Source organism: Sorex araneus, chromosome 6, assembly GCF_027595985.1.
Source record: "Sorex araneus isolate mSorAra2 chromosome 6, mSorAra2.pri, whole genome shotgun sequence".
Lineage (NCBI taxonomy): Eukaryota > Metazoa > Chordata > Mammalia > Eulipotyphla > Soricidae > Sorex > Sorex araneus.
Genome location: NC_073307.1, coordinates 55949962 through 55970387, shown reverse-complemented (window position 1 = coordinate 55970387; position 20426 = coordinate 55949962). Strand labels below are relative to the sequence as shown.

The 20426-nt window shown below is 42.0% G+C and overlaps 1 protein-coding gene across 3 annotated transcripts in view; it reads left to right on the top strand.

The window, feature by feature from the left end:
• The window catches only part of UBE3A (ubiquitin protein ligase E3A), a 73074-nt gene extending 53372 nt beyond the window's left edge, over positions 1 to 19702 (top strand). For 2 of the 3 annotated variants that reach the window (XM_055141243.1, XM_055141244.1), the window contains 6 exons: positions 1482 to 1687; positions 2178 to 2342; positions 3498 to 3653; positions 3736 to 3809; positions 9610 to 9753; positions 10937 to 19702. In XM_055141243.1, coding sequence (XP_054997218.1) covers positions 1482 to 1687; positions 2178 to 2342; positions 3498 to 3653; positions 3736 to 3809; positions 9610 to 9753; positions 10937 to 11057 — 866 coding nt within the window. In that variant the 3' untranslated portion in view covers positions 11058 to 19702. Of the gene's footprint in view, positions 1 to 1481; positions 1688 to 2177; positions 2343 to 3497; positions 3654 to 3735; positions 3810 to 4226; positions 5813 to 9609; positions 9754 to 10936 lie in introns of those variants that run through there. The other variant, XM_055141245.1, reaches the window with a different exon arrangement.
• The last annotated feature ends 724 nt before the right edge of the window (positions 19703 to 20426 follow it).

Sequence of the window (20426 nt, the reverse complement as noted above, 5' to 3'; positions counted from 1 at the left end):
TATTGAGCCAGCGCGGCAGAGCCTGGCAAGCTACCCGTGCGTATTGGATATGCCAAAGACAGTAACAATAAGTTGTTACTGGTGCCCGCTCTTTCATGAGTGTTATAGTGCCGTAGAAATAGTGTCTTAATGATGAAGGGGACATTTAAAATTTGTACTTAACTGAATGAAAAGTGAAGAAACATCTTTAAAGTTAAACTGTTTTATATGTTTGTGTTGATTTCTGAAATTTATTGTACTGGAAATTCCTTTTTCCCTAGACCAAATTCTTAAAATACTCCCTGTTTCACACACATTTTAACAAATGTTTGTTAACTTAAAAATATTAACTTTTTTCTGAAATACTTATCCATAGATATTTTATTAGATACTTTGGTTAAGAAGATAATCTTGTTTTAGTAATGGTTATTCATTTAGGTAGAACCAGAGTCCTAATTTCTTAAGCATACATGCCTGTATGTATGTATGTATGTATTTTGGGGTTTGGGGCCACGTGGACGTGGTAGTGCTCAGGGCTTAGTCCTGACTCTGCACTTGGGGTTCACTCCTATTAGGCTCAAGGTATCGAATCCGTGTTGGCTGCATGCGGGTGCTGTACTGTCACTCCGGCCCTGAAGATTTGTAATTTTAAATTAGACTGAAACTGGCTTCCAAGTTAGGGGTTTGTATAGTGAATGTGAAAGAGAAAACTATAGATACTATTTTATTTTGCTCATAATTAAGCATAGCAAGTTATTTCAATTTATCTCCTTGTTATCTGATTTTGTGTGTAGGAACTTTATGGGAACATTGTGCAGTTTTAGGGAAAAGGCAGACTTTTCCTTATGAATTATGAATGAAATACGGAATTTTTTTTAAACAGTATGTATGGATTAATTTGTTTTTATAAATGTAATGCTTTCAAGGTATGGTAGTTTGGTTTGCACTTTTCAGCCTTTCTGTATATGTAGTGTAGGTGTAAACTAATTTTTAATTTATTAGTAGATTAGAGAATTTGAATTAATAGAATATTTTTCAGAGTTTTAAGAGAGTATGGTGGATAAAGTGCTTCCCTTACTCTAGTGGTCAACCTGAATTTGATCCCTGGCATCACGTCTTGTCCTTCTGTACCGCCAGCAGTAAGCCCTGAGCACTGCTGGGTGTCGCCCCAAAACCTTTCAAAAGAAAAAGAGTATTTTTTTAATTTCGTATAAAATGTTAGCAAAATTGCTCATTACATGATTTCCCTAGGTTCTTAGAATTATATACAATTTGTCACAATTGATACCAATCACATATATTTGAATTTTTGTTTTTCAAATGCCATTGTTATTAAGAAAAAGTTCGTATAACTGTACCTCACAGTGATTCACTAATAAAAAATTTAAAGAGAAAAAGAAAAAGTTTGTGTTCCTTGTCATGCACTTTGGATTATAATTATTTGTATTGCTATTCTTTTATAAGATATAAAATAATGTATATTTTTTAAACCATTTCTACAGGTATGTTCACATATGATGAAGCCACAAAACTGTTTTGGTTTAATCCATCTTCTTTTGAAACTGAGGGGCAGTTCACTCTGATCGGCATAGTGTTGGGCCTGGCTATTTACAATAATTGTATTTTGGATGTACATTTTCCCATGGTTGTCTACAGGAAGTTAATGGGGAAAAAAGGAACTTTCCGTGACTTGGGAGACTCGCACCCTGTAAGTCTTTGCCATTCTTCTTTGAATTTTTGAACACTATTTTAGAACTAAGAGTTTAATTGATATTTTAAAAACTTAAAGCTTCCATTTGGAATCTTTTCATCTATACTTAGTTAGATAAATTTGTTAGTTGTCTCCAGTATGAACACTTCAATAGCTGTGGGGAGGTTTTGTAAGATGGCATCCTTAGAATTGTTCATAAACATTTTTTATTCTAATGAAATGCTGTGAAATGGCCCTGGGTAGGGGCTTGGAGTTTGCAGTCCCTCAGCCTAGTGTGAAAACTGGCCCCTATTTGGTGACGTGGGTTCTCAGCAGAGAGGGGTAGCACCAGTGACACACAGTCTGTCAGTTTCTATCCTGCAAACACAGTTTGAGCTATGGTTGTTACTGACAGAGAGTTTGTCTCTTCAGGAAGAGTGACTAAAAATGCTCTTGCTGTCTTTGGTGCGTCTGGTGGTAGCCTCAATCTCCTGTTTCTGGTTATCAGGTTCTGTATCAGAGTCTAAAGGATCTACTGGAGTATGAAGGGAGCGTGGAGGAGGATATGATGATCACTTTCCAGATCTCACAGACAGATCTATTTGGTAATCCAATGATGTATGATCTTAAGGAGAATGGCGACAAGATTCCGATCACAAATGAAAACAGGAAGGTAATGAATGGTATATGTCGTTGTTGTTTTTGTCTCTCTCAGAACTTTAGCACATATATGCTCATAAATTTTAAAGAAACAGTACAAATAGTTTCCGTAGAAGACCCCAAGAGTTTCATTGGACTATGAAGGAAGGTAGGAGTTGCCGCAGTTTGAGCTGGTGTTTGAGCCCAGACGGCTCTACACTTCCTCTTTTAAAGGAAGAAAATGGGTATCTGCGTGGTCATTGACTCTGTAACTAGTGTGGAGCACAGAGAAAAGCTGTAGCTCACACTAGGTGGCGAGGTGGGAGACAAGATTTCCTGAGGACTGGTCCTACAACCGAATGATAAATGCATTTAATGTACAAAATATTTGCAACAGATTTTAATAAAATACTTCACTTATTATATAAATAAAGCTAAATAAAAATATTTAAATGCTTGATAAAATACATAGATGATGTTCTCATAAAATTTTTGGTACAATAGCCAAACACTAGCATTTCTGCTGAACTGTGTACATTTAGGCAGCTTCTCAAATATTTTGAAATAGAGTATGAGACTTTTAAGCAACAGAATAAGATCCATTATTTTGCACTTTCTTGAAAATAGTTTGGTTCCTGTTAGAAAAAGTATTTTTTTATAAATAGGCGTGTTTATTACTTGACTGACTGTCTCTGCAATAGCACATCTAGTGGAGAACCTCAACTGTGCACCAAAGATGCATTTTTAAAACATTGTATTGCTGAGCCAGATAGTACAGCAGGTAGGCAATTGATCAGGGTTCAGTTCCCAGCACCATGTGTGGTTCTGAGTACTGCCCGAGTAATTCCTAAGTGCGGTGCCAGAAAAGAGCCCTGAGCACAGCCAGATGTAGCGCCGCTGCCCCCAGCTCAATTTTTTTAAATTGTATTGTTTAGCAATAAAATGTACTATCACAATTGACATTTGTATTGACTGGTTTTGTGCATGACCTTTTACAAGTTTGATATTGACTGTCAGAGAACTCTGAAGTTGTTGAGGGTATTTTTGTACATAAAGTTTGATCTTTCACATAATCTCAAATGTTTTTTCCTTAGGGAAAATAGAAAAAAAAGTCATATTTGTAGAACAGTGACTTTTTGTCTCATTGTGTAAGCATGTTATAAGAAGTTTTTATGACTGCTTCTTGCAGGAATTTGTCAATCTCTATTCTGACTATATTCTCAACAAGTCAGTGGAAAAACAGTTCAAGGCTTTTCGGAGAGGTTTCCATATGGTGACCAATGAATCGCCTTTAAAGTACTTGTTTAGACCAGAAGAAATAGAATTGCTCATCTGCGGAAGCCGGGTAAGATAGCCAGTGAGTTGCGCAGTCTTTTTGTGTGTAATGTGTGATTAAAAAGTGTTGACATATTTTCTCAAATTTACAGAATTTAGATTTCCAAGCACTAGAAGAAACTACAGAATATGATGGCGGCTATACCAGGGACTCTGTTCTGATTAGGTGAGATGTTTAACTTTATGACCTTTAACCCTTTGTCTCTCGGGAGCAAGCTTATGAATTCTCTACCAGTTTCCCTTTGTGTAGTATAATGGCTAGCTTGTATTGTTTTTTATCCTGAAAGTTTCATGCATGTCATTACTTTTCTTCTATGTCATGAATATAATTGAGCAGGTATTCTGAGTGGCTGGAAATGCACGTTTGTGCAAGAACTGCCACTTATGACTCTCTCCTTTTCAACTCCGGCTATCTCGCTCCCTATTCAGTTGGAAGGCCTTCTGTGTGAAAGGTCACACTTTTTATGTACTGATACACAAGGATACTCAGGAAAGGTGTGTTTGTGTATTAGTTTTATACTTGAAAAGCTGAGCCCCAACTTCACAGAAAGAGCCAGAAATGTCTTGTTTTACCTGCTTCCAGCTCAACCGCTTCCTCCTGGATTCTGCTTTTTATACCGTGCTGTCTGTTCCTAAGAAACCAACTTCCTCTTCCCCTGCTGAGATTGGTAAAAAAAATGCACGTTGGGTGCCCACTGGTGGGGTGCGTGAGAAGACATGCAGGGAGAGCTGGAGACGGCTGCACCTCTGGGAACACGCACTGTTGATCAGAGTGTGCTCTCGAGACTCACATGGAGCAGACTGTCGGAGCCGCAAGTTTCTCTGAGAATGGCGGAAGATACCCTGGTGCTTTTATTTGTGGAAAAAAAGTTTATCTTGTACCTAGCATTATTATAATAGCATGATTCCTGTTTGATGTATGTGAGAAGATCCTATGTGAATACATGATTCTCTTCAGTGCCCTTCGCTCTGCATTTTAGAGCGTGGTGAGCAGCAGGGACTGTATTTTAATCATATTAGACTGATCCTCTCTGTTAACGTGATTGGTTCTATTCAGTTTTCCAATGTTTTATCAATTTTGTAAATGGATTTTATAAGTCATATTTTGGGATTTGCTTCTTTCATCTCCTAGATTCTTTGGAAAAGCCTCTAGTTTTTTTGTTTGTTTGTTTGTTTTAATATGGGGTAGGGGAGTGGAGGTCTCAGTCATATCTGGAAGTGCTTGGGCACCCGTCACCCCACCAGTGTCCACTTTCCTCCACCATTGTCCCCAGTTTTCCTTGTGCCTCCTCCCCTCCCCCCAGCCAGTCTCCCAAGCAGGCACTGTGGTCTACAGTACTACTCCTGACAGGGTGTCATGCATATCACTCTACCTCCTCAGCACCCAGTCCTTGCTCAGCGTCCCCTCTGCCCTTGTCCCACAGTGACAAGCTTCCTTCTAAGGACCCGGTCTCCTGCCCTTCTGGGGTCACCCCTGGCACGATGCCCAGGGACAGAGCCTGGCTCCTGCAGGGGCTCCTCTGTGTTCCCAAATGTCTACACTTAGAGTTTGTTCTTGTTATTGCTGAATACTATTGATTCAGCAGGGATTTATTTTACCCTGGTTTGGGGCTTTGATTAAAAATCTGTGAACATGCAGTTTGGGTTATTTTGGGGCAGTGGGAGGTGGTTTGGGCCACACCCATGTCTGTGCCTGGAGTCACTGCCTCAGTGGTGGGGCTGGGCTGGGGCTGGGCGCACGAGACCACACCTGACCTCTGTATTCTTCCTCCCGGCCCCGACCCAAGCCAGAGCAGTGTGTAAGTACACAGCTTTCATTTCTCTGGAACCAAATGCAGTGTAATTGTGTATGTGTAACTTGTCTTTACTGTTGAATTTGGGAGTAATTTCTCTGTACTAAATTCTGTATATATTAGTCTATTCTAGTATAGACTAGTGCTTTTTCTGTCAAAAATCAGTTGGGTACATTTACATAGGGCTATTTTTTGGTGTTTTTATTTTGTTTATTTATTTTAACATTTCTCTGTATTTTACTTCGTGTATTTCAAGACTTCTGGTGCATTTCTCTTGAGAATCATTATGTATTCTTGGTGGATTTCACCTTTTATCATTGTAAGTTATGCCTTTTAATTGTTTTTGCTGTGAATCTGATATAAATATAACTTTCTAGGCTTTGTGTTTTGTGGGGGTTTTGTATTGTTTATGGACCATCCCTAGCAGTACTCAAGGCTTACACCTGGCTCTGTGCTCAAGGATCATTCCTGGTGGTGCTTGATGCAGTGCCAGGGATCAAACCCGGATTGGCTAAGTGCCATCATGCCCCCTTACCAGCTGTGCTTTCTCTTTCTTTTTTGTTTTGGGGCCAAACCAGCAATGCTCAGGGTTTACCACTGGCTCTGCACTTTCACTCCTGGTGGTGCTTGGGGGACCATATGAGATGCTGGGGAATGAACTCGGGTTGACGGCTTACAAGGCAAATGCCTTCCCTGCTATACTATGTCCCCGACCCCCAATTGGCCCCTGCCTCTGGTTTGTAAAAAATATTTTCTGGGTACATTTGCCACCCCTCGTCCCCCCATTCAGTTATGTTACAGATTTCTATTCTGTGAATTTGAAATAAGCTTCTTATGTCATATAACTGGGGCTGGAATGTGGTTAAATCATAGGCATTGCATGTGTGAAGTTGTGGGTTCAATTCCCAGCCTTGCACTGCTGCACCCACCTCACAAGTCTTTCAGTTAATTTTTTATTCTCACTGTCAATCCCTGCTATTGATCACTATATTTGAACCGTTTGTATTTATGGTAATAACCGATATTTTAGGTCTTAAGTTAGCTATTTTATTGCTTTTGTTCCTGTTTTTGCCTACCCTGGATTACTAAGCCATGTAAGCGTGTTTTTTAATTCCTTCTTGGTTTTATAGTGGTATTTATTGCTGTGTAATATTTTATTGGTATTCTTTGTTGCTGTAGGTTTTCTATTATGAGTTATAGCTGTTTACTCTTGTCATCTTGTCAGTGAAATGTGGAAACTTTTTTTAGGCTTCTTTGTTAAATATAATTGTCTTAAGCACTAACATAACCATTTTGTCTGTCACTGAAACTTAATTTATTAGACTTACCAGTAGTCTGGTTCTGCTCTTTCCATTTTCCCTGTGGCTTCAAGACTCCACCTTGTATCACTGTGTGTCATCAATCTTCCAAGACTGATGGATGAAATACACTGTGTAGTGGTTGTCCCTCTGTCACTGTTTTCCTCTTTACTCCTGAGGATAAGTTTTGTTGATGAGCTTCGCTCAGCGCCTGGAACTGGGGGTTTCTCCTCTTGCCCAAATATGGCAAGTTTTAGCTGTAGAACATCTTTTTGGCTCCATTCACCTGTTCTTTCTGGGTCACTGTGACACAGTATGGAATCATCATTTGTTCTTAAACATGTACTTAAGATGTTCCTTTTGTTTGCACTCTGACTTTCTGTTTTTACTTCAGATCTTCTGGCATCTCCTTTGAGCTCACCTACTGTTTCTTTGCAATCCTGTGGTTCCCATTTGGCTTGTTCTTACTGTAACTTCTTTTTCTATGATGAGATTTTAGTTGTGAAACAATAGAGCTTGTTTGTGATTGTTAGTTGAATTATCTTTATGATAATTGCATTACAATTATCTTATTAGATAATTGCAGTATCTTTTTACTTTAATGTTGATGGCAGTAGATCTTCTTTTCTTTGTGATTTTTGTGGTTCTTGGTATGACTAGATTTTGCACTGTCTCTTGAACTTTTTTCTGGGAAGTGGGGGAAAATGGGTGTCTCCAAGCAGTATTCAGCCCTGCAGGGCCACCCAGGAAAATGACCTAGTGCTGGCCCTGGGATGTGGGACTGCTCAGGCTGAGAGGTGGCCTCCACCATTTCTTTCTTTCTTTCTTTCTTTCTTTCTTTCTTTCTTTCTTTCTTTCTTTCTTTCTTTCTTTCTTTCTTTCTTTCTTTCTTTCTTTCTTTCTTTCTTCCTTTCTTTCTTTTCTTTCATCTATCTTTCTATCTAATCTATGTAATCTAATCTATCTATCTATCATCCATCCATTTTTATGAAGCTGTTCATGATTGGGTCATACAGTGTTTGAATACCTGTCCCTCCCCCAATGTAATTTCTCAACACGAGTGTCCCCTGTTTCCCTCCCTGCTTGCCCACCTGCTCCTATGGCAGGCCTCTTGCTCTTGCGCTCGCTCTCTCTCTCTCTCTCTCTCTCTCTCTCTCATATGGTTTGTAATACAGGTGCTGAATGATATCATGTATATCCCTTTACCTACTTTCAATGCTCAGTTCTTGTGAAGAAGTAGGCGTCTTGATCCACTCACTGGCGCCTGCATTGACTCTTGACTACGTGATGAGTTTGGTTTTTGGTGATTTTGTTCCTCAAAAAAGGCCTTTGAAAAGTGCTGTCATGTATTAGCTGGGATTATTTCTGCTGTATCAGTGCCACAGCGAAGTGATGGCGAGCAGAGCATGGGAATCCTTGCTGCAGGCAGGCACAGCTGTCCTGTGAGTAGAAGCCTCTCCTCAGTCAGTGGCACCGGCATTGCACCAACAGTCTGTAGATTGTTTTCTTGGACTGCCCAACCCTGGGGTCGTTAAACTCAGGTGTCTACCTGCTGCCAGTGGAGAAATCTTAATTCAATGTGGTTTTATTTTGTTCTTTCCCCCATCATGAATGAGGGTGGGTGTCTTGTATTTAAGAGCGTTTTGTATTTTAGTAGTCTTATTCTTTATTTAGTTAACCACTGTTTTCCTCATTCTTAGACTATATTAGGTAGAGGAGTAGGAACCTAACTGGAAAGTCTGAAAATTCATTTTCTTTCTTTGAAAATATATTTTCTGGCTTTGCTTATTGGGTTTTTTGCCAACTTAAGATTGTGATGCTAACTATTTTCTTTCAGTTTTACTACTATGCTTTGGGTCAAACCTGGGACCACACATGCCAGTGTGTACTCTGGCCATGTAATTTAACATTTTAGTGTAGAGCATAACACATAGGAAGGGAATACTTTTAAGCTAAAGCAATGGAACCTGAGTCAGAAGCATCCAATCTGATTATGGAGACCTGTTGGCGCACCTACCTGCCCACCTCCTGTGCTTGCAGGGTCTGTCCAGAAGGCCCCCTCTGGTCTTCCTCTTCAGGGCTGAGGGCCTCAGAGACCTTCCTCAGAGAAAACACACTTTGCTCTATTCCCCGTGGCAGGGCAACACTTCTGTTCAAACTGGGCTTGTGTGGCCAGACACCCTGAGTGTAACTAGTGAACATAGTCATTCTTAGAACATGCTTTTACACTTGAATTTTAGGACCATAAAGGATTAAATCATTCTGCTATAGGGCATAACTATTAGAATAATCCCCCACCCCTGGCAGTGCTCAGAATGGGGCCCAACATGCCATGCCTGGGGTTTGGATCTGGGCTCCATCACAGCAGCCACATGCAAGCAGGTGCCTTTCACAGTTTTCCTTTACTCACGATTCATGAAATTTGGATTCATTTGTCATTCACTGTGTTTTGGGATTATATCATAGTTGGCTTAATAATGTGTTAGAATCTTTTACATTCTAAAGACCATTTCCTGGGACTAGAGCAATAGCACGGTAGAGGGGTTGGGGAGGGGCTTTTGCCTTGCATGCAGCTGACCCAGCTTCAATACCTAGCACCCCATGTGGTCCCCTGAGCATTGCCAGGAGTAATTCCCAAGTAAAGAGCTAGGAATAACTCCTGAGCACTACCAGGTGTGACTCAAAAAGCAAAAATAAAATAAAACAATGTTTCCTAAGGATACATTTGTATAAATGAGATTCCTAGATCCTAATTCGCCAGGGATAACTATATAGTTGTTAGCAATTTCTACTTGTCTCACATATAGGTCATAAGCTTTTATTAGCATTTGTTGTAAAGAATGCTAAGCTAAACTATTAAATCTTTTCTTGATAGGGAGTTCTGGGAAATCGTTCATTCATTTACAGATGAGCAGAAAAGACTCTTCTTGCAGTTTACAACAGGCACAGACAGAGCTCCTGTGGGCGGACTGGGGAAATTAAAGATGATCATAGCCAAAAATGGCCCAGACACAGAAAGGTAAGGATGGCATCGTGTCTGTGTGAACTGTCCAGTGCCTTTAGCACACTTTCCCTTTTATCAGAAAAAGCTCTTTGTCATTTTTTGAAAGTTTTTCAGAGAATATCCTATTTTGTTTTTGTTTGGGAAGCCAGCAAACTATCGGGGACCCACTGTTACTCAGGGCTGACTCCTGACTGCACTCAGGGATCAATCTGGTGGAAATGGGAGTGGGACAGGACATGATGGGGTGCCAGGGATTGAACCCAGTCAGCTGTGTGCAAGGCATGCACCCTCAGTACCTGCTGTACTGTCACTCTGGCCCCCATCTTGTTATTTTCTGAGGAAGTAGTTCCAGTACTAATCTTATTTTTAAAAATGACTATAAAACTCACTTGGTTTAGAATTTTGTGACTTTTTCTTGTACAGTGATGTTTTGGTTGGAAGCTTTGTTCTATAATCACAGATGAGTTCACTGGGGTTCAGGAGATATACCTGTTCAGCATTAGATTAACCTTGAATTCCTAATTTTAGAGTCATCATTATTTTTTCAGTTTCTCTGACTATGGCCTCCCTTTGACCTTCATGTGGTTCCCCCATCCTGGCTGGTCCCCGGACTCATGGCCCTCCACTTACACCATTTTCACTTTCTGCCCGTTGAATGCCTCATGGACCCACTTGGGGCCATGTTGAGAAACACTGGAGCACTGTTGGGGCAAGTAGGGACTGGCCTGGCCTGGCCTGGCCTATTTAAATTATTAAATGTATGAGCATCTTTTTAATATCCTATATGCATATAATAGTATCAATGTATATTTATTGCATTCCTGCCCAAACTTCCTGATAAACTGAAGATCACAAACTCTGAATTCTGGAAATCCAGACTTTAATAATCATTTCTCCTTCAAGTGTAAGTTCCTTAACGTCTCTGTAACTTGAACTCTGTTGTAAAGATGCAGAAGGAGAAAAGATATAGCTAAGTAAGAGTCAGCCCTTGGTATATACAATACTTAGGAGATGGAGTGCATTTTCATCATGAGCATCAAGTGACTTATGAAATACAGATAACCTGATACTTGGTAGGTTGTACTATAATTTGCATTAGTGTTCACGCTGCATTATCTCAAATACGCTGTCTAAAGTGGCTTCTTGTGCTCGAACATGTGTCCCAGAACTTAATTTTCTTTTTTCCCCCCCCTTTTAGGTTACCTACATCTCATACTTGCTTTAATGTCCTTTTACTTCCGGAATATTCAAGCAAAGAAAAACTTAAAGAGAGATTGTTGAAGGCCATCACTTATGCCAAAGGATTTGGCATGCTGTAAAATAGAAAAAAAGAAAACCAACAAAAAAGAAGAGAAATTAAAATTTTTAATAAATGTAACACGAGGGATAAATTGATGGTGATAGTCTCCCGTTCCAGAAGGCTGTAAGATAGTGGGCTGGAGCGGACATTGTGTCCGGGCCGCCCTTCCTGATTGGGGATCTGTGGGCTGGAACAGCATATTTCAGCTACTTGTATGAACAAATTTTTTTTTTTTTTTTTTGCGTGAAAGTGTTGTTCTTTCACTCGTTGTATGTACAGAGAGTTTTTGCTGAATATTTATTTTAAGGGTTAAATCACTTTTGCTTGTGTTTATTACTGCTTGAGGTTGAGCCTTTTTGATTATTTAAAAAATATTTACCAACAAAACTACTCTCCCAAGAAAAAACATTGCCACCAATTGTAGACCACATAACCTTCAAGTATGTGCTAGGTTTTTTGTTTTGTTTATTTTATTGGTTTTGGTGTTTTTAGGGTTGGGGGGGTATTTGTTGGGGTGGGTTCCCCCCCCCTCGTATCATTTAATCTAATTCTAATCAGGAACTTTTTTTTTTTTTTAAACAATTTGCTTTTGAAACTTGAAGTCTTGAGAAACAGTGTGATGCTTTTGCTGCTGTTCTAGTCCCCAAAGAGTTTTCTGTGCAAAATCTTGAGAATCAATAAAGATGGAAGGGAGAACTTAGAATGTTTCACTGCAGCCCTCAGAACCTGACTTTAGTAACAGCACAACAAATTAAAAAAAAAAAAAAACAGCTCATGCCACGGTATGTCGTCCTCATGTGTCCTGCAATGAACTGTCTGAGTAGCCAACCCTCTTTCTTAGCATTTGAAAGGACAGGGAATATATTTTTGTTCGTTTGTTTTTGTTGTTACTGTTGCTGTTGTTGTTGTTATTGTTGTTGTTGTTTTAAGTTTACTGGGGAAAAGTGCATTTGGCCAAATGAAATGGTAGTCAAGCCTGTCGCAAGAAAGTCAGGAAGTTTGTTGTTTCTTACGAACATGAAGCATGTGAAAGTGCACTTAAAATAAATTTGAACCCATGACTTATTACCTGCATTTTAAATAGACAATCCAAAGTTTTCCCTTTTTGTCGCCATCACCTGTCTGATTCGCCATTTTATCAAGGCACATGATCAGTGTTTGAACATAATGGAAAGGATGTGAGTACTGTGCCTTGTCGTGCTGAATCGTACAGTAGTGACAAGAGACCTGGAAATGAACGGAACTGTTCCTCTGAAAACCTATTCACATCGTATATTCCCAAAGATTACATTTTACTTTAAAAAAAAAAAGTGTTAAATATTCCTTTGGTGTACTGTGGCAAAGTACCAATAGGTCTAAATGACTCCCTGGACATTCAGAAGTGAGTAGTTCCCCCATGGTAGCCTTCTGTGTCTGTGATGTTCCTTTCTTTTATTGCAATATGAAATAAAAGGATTATGTATTTTTAACTAAGGAGAGACATATTGATATATCCTTTCACTACAAGCGATAGCTGATATGCTGAGCTTGTGCCTTGATGATTGTTTTAACTGACAGATCAGCCTGACGGTCTGTTTGAAATTGGCAAGAAAAACGCAGCTTTTAAATCATTGGAGGGAAAAAGGATGTCTTTCAGGATCATTTTAATTCTTTTAGTAATTGATATAGAAGTGTTCTGTACCATAATGCTAATAAAACAGTGGCATTTTCACCATCATTTAGAGGGAAAAGATGACAATGCTTTCCATATTGTGATGAGGTAACATGGTGTTTTTTTCTGGGCAAGCCTTTAGAATTCTGTAAGGTCTGTGTACATCACCTGATTCAAGGGGGCCTCATGCTACTCTCATCACTGTGAAGGCCTCATTTGTGTGCTTATGTATAATGAAAGTGAGAAGAGGAGAAATCGAATATTCTGGGGGCATTTTATATAATAAATTCGTGAAGAAATTTATGCTCTTCAGTTCTCAAGTTTTATTATCACTGCAGTATTGAATTTCTACAATTCTCATAATATCTGTATGAAAGTTTTTGAATGGTAATGGAATATAGTTTATGAAATGTAGAATTCACATCAAATAGATTTTCAACAGTTGAAAATAAACCTACCCCTAAAAAATAATTTAGAAGAAAAAGCCCTTGACTGTGCCGGACTAGTTGCTCTCATTTGTTTGATGATTAATTGTACTGGATTTTTACCACTCCTTTTATCACCTTTTCACTACTACTTTAAAGAATGTCACTGAATAATATGTTAAGAAAGATGAAAACAGTAGAATTTTTATACTGTAATGACTATTCCTTCCGTTTTAAATGTCCTTTATAAATTACTTTCTTTTTGCCGAGCTACATTTGTTTTCTGTGAATCTGCTCACAATTCCCAGAAACTTAGGAATGGGGGTATAAAAAGAACCATAAGCTGACATAATTGGCATTCTAAATAAAATATACCTTTTTTTAATCAGTTGTTATAAAATGTTCAAAACATAGAGGCAGCTTGTAGCCAAACTTTATTGGCACCAGGCAATAGTTGAATTTCTTAACATTATATACTGCTGCTATACCGGGCCTCAGTTAATTTGTGATCAAATCCAGTTACAGGGGCCAAAGTAATAGCACAGCGGGAAGGGCGCTTGCCTTGCATACAGCAGACCTGATTCATCCCCCCTGAGACCCCAGGAATGATCCCTGAGTACTGCTGGGCATGGCCCCCCACCAAAGTTCAGTCACAAACTGCCCAGCTGTATTTTGGGCTATGTACGTACCTATGTTGAGAGGTAAATGTCAACCAGAAACTTGAGGAAATGAGGCCTCAGGTGGAACTTGCTGGTGTTTTTTTCCTGATTACCTCCGTGGCGTGGATACTTAACTACAAGCGACACAGAGCTATAGCCTGGCAGTGTCTGTCTCTGGCCCTGAGAAGCTCTGCTGGGGTTTCAGCACAGCTTTGTTGAGTATCCTCAAGAATTTTCTGAAGATTCTGTTCCCAGGATCTCTTTCTTTTACCTCAGTTAGCATCCCTGCCTTTTTTGTTTGTTTGCTTGAAATCATCAACTTCAACCAGGGCCAATTACCAATATCCCTAAATCCTCCATTTATCAAGGTGTTTTTTTTTTTTCCTCCTGAAAATTGCTCCTCCTTTTGCCCCTACCAGCCCTTGCTTCCTCACCTCTCTCCTTGAGCTGACTTTTTATATCACGCCAAAACAAAACTGTTTTTACAGATTTACAAAATTCCCTTCCTCACCACTAGTGTTCCCATTTGAATGAATTTCCCAAGTCTGGCATCCAAATTGTTTTCCAGTTTCCCCCTCAGAACTTGCAGCCCACCTAATGTTTTCACCTGTGCTCAGTTACTTCCTGTTCCTCAAGTTCTCCTGAAAACCCAGTTTTTCAAAGCACCTTAACCGTTAAAGATTCCTCAACTCCCCAAGTGCCTCTGACCTCAACCCACACAGACATGGTGGCACACATGGTTCCTGTTTGATGGGCAGGAGTCCTGGGGTCCCTTAGCCCCACTCCGAGGAATGTGAGCAAACACTACTAATATGAAGATTGTTCACTTTTTATCCTTCTGACCTTCAAGGCTCAGCTAGTCAGTCACCACTCTGGATGCCTGGAAACAGCCTGGCATGGACGAGCTGGTTCTATGAAGCGTCCTGTTTCGGTGTTTTTGCTTTTGTTTTTCATTAAAGATGGCCTGACTCCTTGCTTCTCCCTCCTCTGTCCCTCCCCAAGGTTCTTGTTTTTAAGTATTTTGAGCCTTTAGTGATCAGGACTTGTTCCTTGAGGAGGTGTCAGTTCAGCTGTGGAAAGCTAGATTAGGAAGGGGCAGGACCAAAAGGACAACGCCCTTACTGTTGAGAGCAAGATTTTTGTATTCCCCAGCTCTGTCCACCAGATGTGCTCTGGCAAAAGGATTCCCCATATGGCCATCATCTCTGCAGCTACACACGTCCCGCTGTTGGCAGCTGCTCCTTCTGGCAAGCATTAAGCGAAGCACTTACTGTGCTGAATGTCTGCTCTGCCAGAATCTCAAACCATCGCTACGAGTTGACCCTCCGGTTGGGATTCTCAAATTTAGCCAACCTCAAGTGTCCAGGAAACACAGAAACAGGTGGGCTCGTGCTTAGCCCACAGCAGTCACTGGGGGTGGGTGTGGGGAGGGCTTAATAGCCTTCAGAGTCTTAGGTCTGGAGTTCAGTCCTGGCCCTGCCTAACCCACCACTTGCTGTTAAGATTTACCGAGGTCGAGACAGATGCCCCGGAAGGCGGAGTTGGGGCCTACCAAGGTGCACCAATGCTGAGCTGCTCCTGAGCACTCGACCTTCATCCACCTCAGATGGAGGAAGGAGGCTTCCCTTACTTGTCAGTTAAATTTCAGACATGATCTCTCTCAGAAATTACAATCAGTGGCTTTTTAGTGTGTTCACAAAATTGTTCCGTCATCACTATTAGATAATTCCAGAATGTGTTCATCACTGAAGAAAAAAAGTACAAAAAAAAGGACCCATTTCATGTGGAGTGATTCTGTTCTGCCCCTCTGCTGCCCTTCCCTGTCCACCTCAGCCCCTGGTGGCCACTAGCCTACTCTCTGTCTATAGATCTGCCTGTCTGGGACATTTCGTATCAATGGAATCGTACAATATTTGGCCTTTTGTGTCTGGCTTTTTTTTCAACTCAGAACAGTGTTTTCAAGGTGCATCCATGTTGTAGCATGTATGAGTACTTAAATTTCTTTTTATAGTTGAATAATATTGTATTGATATATTTTTTTGTTCATTTGATGGATATTTGTGTTATTTCTGCTTTTTGACTTATAAATACTACTACTCTGAACATGTGTGTACCCGTTTTTATGTGGGTGTGTAAGTCTTCATTTCTTGGGTCATATATAGAGTGGGGTTGCGGGTCCCATGCCCAGTCCTCTGAAGGAACCGTCATACCATTTGCAGAAGTGGCCAAGGACTCCCACCAGTTCTGGGGGCTCCTGTTTCTCTACAGCTTGGGAACACTGAATAGTGGATTCTAGTGGGAATGATGTCACACCTCATGATCTCGGTTTTAACTTCCCTGAGTGATGGTAGCAGAACCTAGACTCTGGCATTTGTCCGTCTTTGCCTGAATCAGGCTTTCAAATTCTGCTCCCATTTCATTTAAACTGAGTTGTTTTCTATTTAGAGCTGACAATTTTATTCTGAGTACATAGATAATATTTCTCTCCATTTTTCTCCCTACTTTCCCAGTGTCTTGATGGAGCCCCTCAATACACACAAGTCAGTTGCCTGTTGTCTGTTGTGAGTTGGGTGCTTGTTCTTAAATGTTGCCTGGTGCCTAGTTTCAGTCATGAAGACTCATCTTGCAGTTTTAGCTCGTCTTTAGGCCTTTGCATCGGGCGCATTATAGGAGTCTGATGCTACTTCTCAGTTTATTTTGGCCTCCCATGTGACTCTGCCAGCTGGCACAGTGCAAGGATGTACTGCTCTGGCTCTGGGGTGCAGCAGATTCCCGAGGCCACCCAGTGGTACTCCAGGGTACACCCCATGATGATGGTGGAGGCCACGTGGTGCCAGGTGCAATGCAGGCACCCCCCCATTGACCCCTGGACTGTGTCCTACACCCTCAGGCTTCATTCTGGGTTTTAGATATTATTCCTCTGATCTATGTCCTTATGCAGTACCATTTCGTTACTGTAGCTTTGTTATTACTTGTATAGTTAGGAATTTGGAATATTCATCTTAAAGATCTCTCTGGCTGTTCAGGGTCTCAGCTGATCCATATGAATCGAGACATGTTGGCAATTTTTGCTAACCAAGCTGCTAGAAATTTTAATTTGAAGCTGCAGATTAATTTGGGGGATATTGTTATTTTAGTACAGAGATTTCTAGCACACAAGTATAAAATGTCCATTTGATTAAGATCTTCTATTTTTTTTTTCATTAATGGTGTCAGTTTTTAACCCTTGATTACTTTGATAAGTTGTTTATTCCTTTGGTGCTGTTATAAATTTCTAAATTTCCTGTTTGGATTGTTATGGAAATGCAGTTTTGAAATATTGGTCTTATGTCTAGCTTTTCTGAACTTTAGTTTCTTTTTTTTAAAAATCCGTGGGTTGTTTTTTTTTTTATATATATAAGGTCACCTTGTGAATAGTTTTGTTTTCATTTTACTCTGGATTTCCTTTTCCCTTTTTCCTCTCTGATTTAATATGGCAAGTATAATACTGAGGAAAAAATCTCGCTCTGAATTTTAGGAGCCAGTATTTGTTTTCCTTGCCACGAGCTCTGGGCACCTGAGGTGCTCTGCTCCCGGTGGAGGGAGTTCCATTCAGTTCTTCATTGGGTAGTGTGTTTGTTGAAAAGGGTTTTAGAGTTTGCTTCTCCTTCTATTATGTTGTTCCCATTCTTATTCCCTAGTTTGTGAAGAGGGTATATCACACTGACGGGTCTGAATGTACCACTGAGCCTTGCTTTGATTCCTAGAATCCTCATCCTGGGCACACAAGCCTTTTCATATGCTACTGGCTTTGGTTTGCTGGTACTTTTCAGGGAATATTCGCATTATGTTCACAGGAAATACTGCTCAGTTTTTTTGTTTTGTTTTTGACCTAACTGCTCTATCTTGGTTTTGATATCAGGGTAAAATTGGAAAGAGAGTGAGTTGGGAGTGTCTCTTCATCTTAACAGAATGAAGCGTGTTTCAAATGAGAACAGGGCTTTGGGGGCACCCTGCTGTGGTTCCTAACTTCCCAGTGTGCTTTTCGGACCGTGGCACGGCTGTGAGCAGAGGTGAATGTTTCCTCCAGCCCACGTGGGGCTGCTGGAGCCCAAGACTTGAAAATTGCCCCCCGCTTATGGCTTTCCTCGTGTCCGGCCGCTGTGAGAAAGCCAGATGCTACCAGCAAGGTCAGAGAGTCTCTGGATGTCCTTGCAGGGTGCAGGCCATGAAAGAAACCCCACAGCCCCCCTCTCCTCGAAAGCTCCATGTCGTGGCTTATTGCCCCCGCTGAGGAAGGTGATCCTTGCCCCTAGCCCCTTTCCTAGGATGGGCCAAAGCCAGCTGGAGAGGGGAAAGAGGATGCTGACTGCCTGTGCCCCTCTATCCAGGGTTCTCAAGTCCTGCGTCAACGTTCTCTTCCCTGCTAACACTGGCAGATTTTTCTAGGATGGACCAATACTCAGAGCCCGGGCTTTGTTGGCACCCTGGACTGGACCAGGAAACATACATGGTCAGAGATTGCATCCCTTGGAAAAATATAGAGTGAGGCTGGGCAGGTGGGGCAGGGGGGTGGGGGTGCTCTGCTCACTGAACACACACACACACACCTCTTCGCATTTAGTAAACCAAACGGTGAAAAGGACTTGGTGTAGATATCACCAAGTGGTGATATCTACAATGGAGGGGGGAAAAAATCTGCCCTGGAGAAATTCCAAACACTTGCCACTAACCCTATTCCTGCTGAGCTCTGATATTCTTTTCCTCTCTCATGAATTCCAACATTGCCACATTGGAGGTTTGTGGGCGGGTTTCAGGTTCCCCGACTTTCAGTTGGTGTCAGATTGAAACACGTCAAATCCCGCTCTGGGTTGAGCCACAGGTGGTGTGTGTTGGCACCAGCATGTTAATTCAGACTGTCTCATTAAACACAGCAGTCAGAGCTGATCGATGGAGGAGTACAATTCGAGCAGGGAGTTCAAGTCCCCAATTTTTTTTCTTTCAATAGGGGGTTGGCTGCTTAACTGCATCTGAACCCGTGGGTAGGGACGAACTATGAGGACTTGTGGAGGGTGTTGCCTGAGCATGGGGCTCTATGGGGGGGTGGAAAGGACACAGGTACAGGCCGTAGGGCCCAGCTCCTGCGCGTGGGCTGGTCCGAAGGTGTAAAAGGTTGAAGAAGTGCTGGGGGTGGGGGGGGCATGCATGCTGCATCAAGCACTCGGGACTTTATTTTGCAGAAATTGAGAAGCCAAGCTCAGATTTGCACCTGCTGGTGCAGGTGGGAGGTCTTAACGGTCTTAACTATAAGGAGTGCCATTAGGAGACTTGCCGTGACCCTGGAAGGTCCTCGGAGGCCTGAGGATGTTAGTGGCTGGCACTGGGCTGGGGCAGGGATCAGCCCCGAGTCTCCACATTCGGAGCACTGCTGGGTCTACACTGGAAAGGAGCAGGCTTGGGAGTTGGATCGGGTAGTTTGAACATCTGAGGAGTGGAGTCATGCAGACGGTGTTTAAGAGCACGGGTTCAGCAGAGACACCAAGAGGGGACAACTCACAGCTGAGCCGTCTAGAGGAAGGGGCCATAAAGGCAGGGAACAGGACCCTGTGGGGTGAATGAGTCGCAATCTCCCCTCAGGAGAGACCACTGAGAAGCACGCAGCTCTCCTGGTCTCATCTGTACACCATTAAGTGATCAAGGAAGCAAACGAGGGAAGGCCAAGGCTTGCCCACGCCTCTGCCAGTGCTCCAGGCTCTGAGCACAGTGTTGACACGCCAGATGGTGCTACTGCACATTGCACCCGGCCCCATCCTTACACCCAGGGGCATGTCATCCGTGGAAGACGAAGCAGGTACGTGGAAAGAACCCCGAACTTCTGCCATGGGATATACAGAGTCCCAAACCATGAGGTACAGCCTCTGCCCCCCCCCCCCCCCCCACTTTTAGGAGACATCACTGCAGGGCAGAAGTAGCTTGGACCTACTTGACAGTAGGCAGAAGGCATGGCAGTGAGATCAAATGTGGGGTTTTGGGGTGGGGGGCGCACAGTGGGGCTCAGGGCTTACTCCAGACGGCTCAGGAATCGCTCAGGACTGTACATGGGGCCAGAGATTTGACGTTCCTCCCCCTTTCATTGTTTCAATTTTTTTTTGGTTTTATGCCATGTTTTCAGGGATCACTACTGACATGCTTGGGGGAAATCATAGGGGATGCTAGGAATGGAACCCAGGTCAGCCGTGTGCAAGATAAGCCCCCTACCTGCTATGCTATCACTCCAGCCCTTTCCCTTTTTCTATTCAAATGTTTGAGGCATTGTTACCCCAAAAGAGTCACCACGTGTGTTGGGGTGAGACAGGTGAGACAGCAACCAATTCACTGCAGCGTGCCGTGGCCTTTGTCCCCACAAGCTAAACATGCATCTCAGAGTCGCTCCCCGGGCTCAGGTCTGGCACTCTGGTGAAAATGACATGAGCCTTCACTAAGGAGAATTGGTACAACTCTGCTGTATTCTCCAAACTACCTGAGCTTTCCACGGCACTGTCACGGCCCGACTCCCTCTTTAATCTCCGTGAGATAGGAGGAACCTTTGCTTCCCAAGGAACCCATGAGGGAGATGGCGTTTGCAGAGCCACGTGGCCTGACCGATTGGCTTCCGGGTGGCCCCAGAATGTACC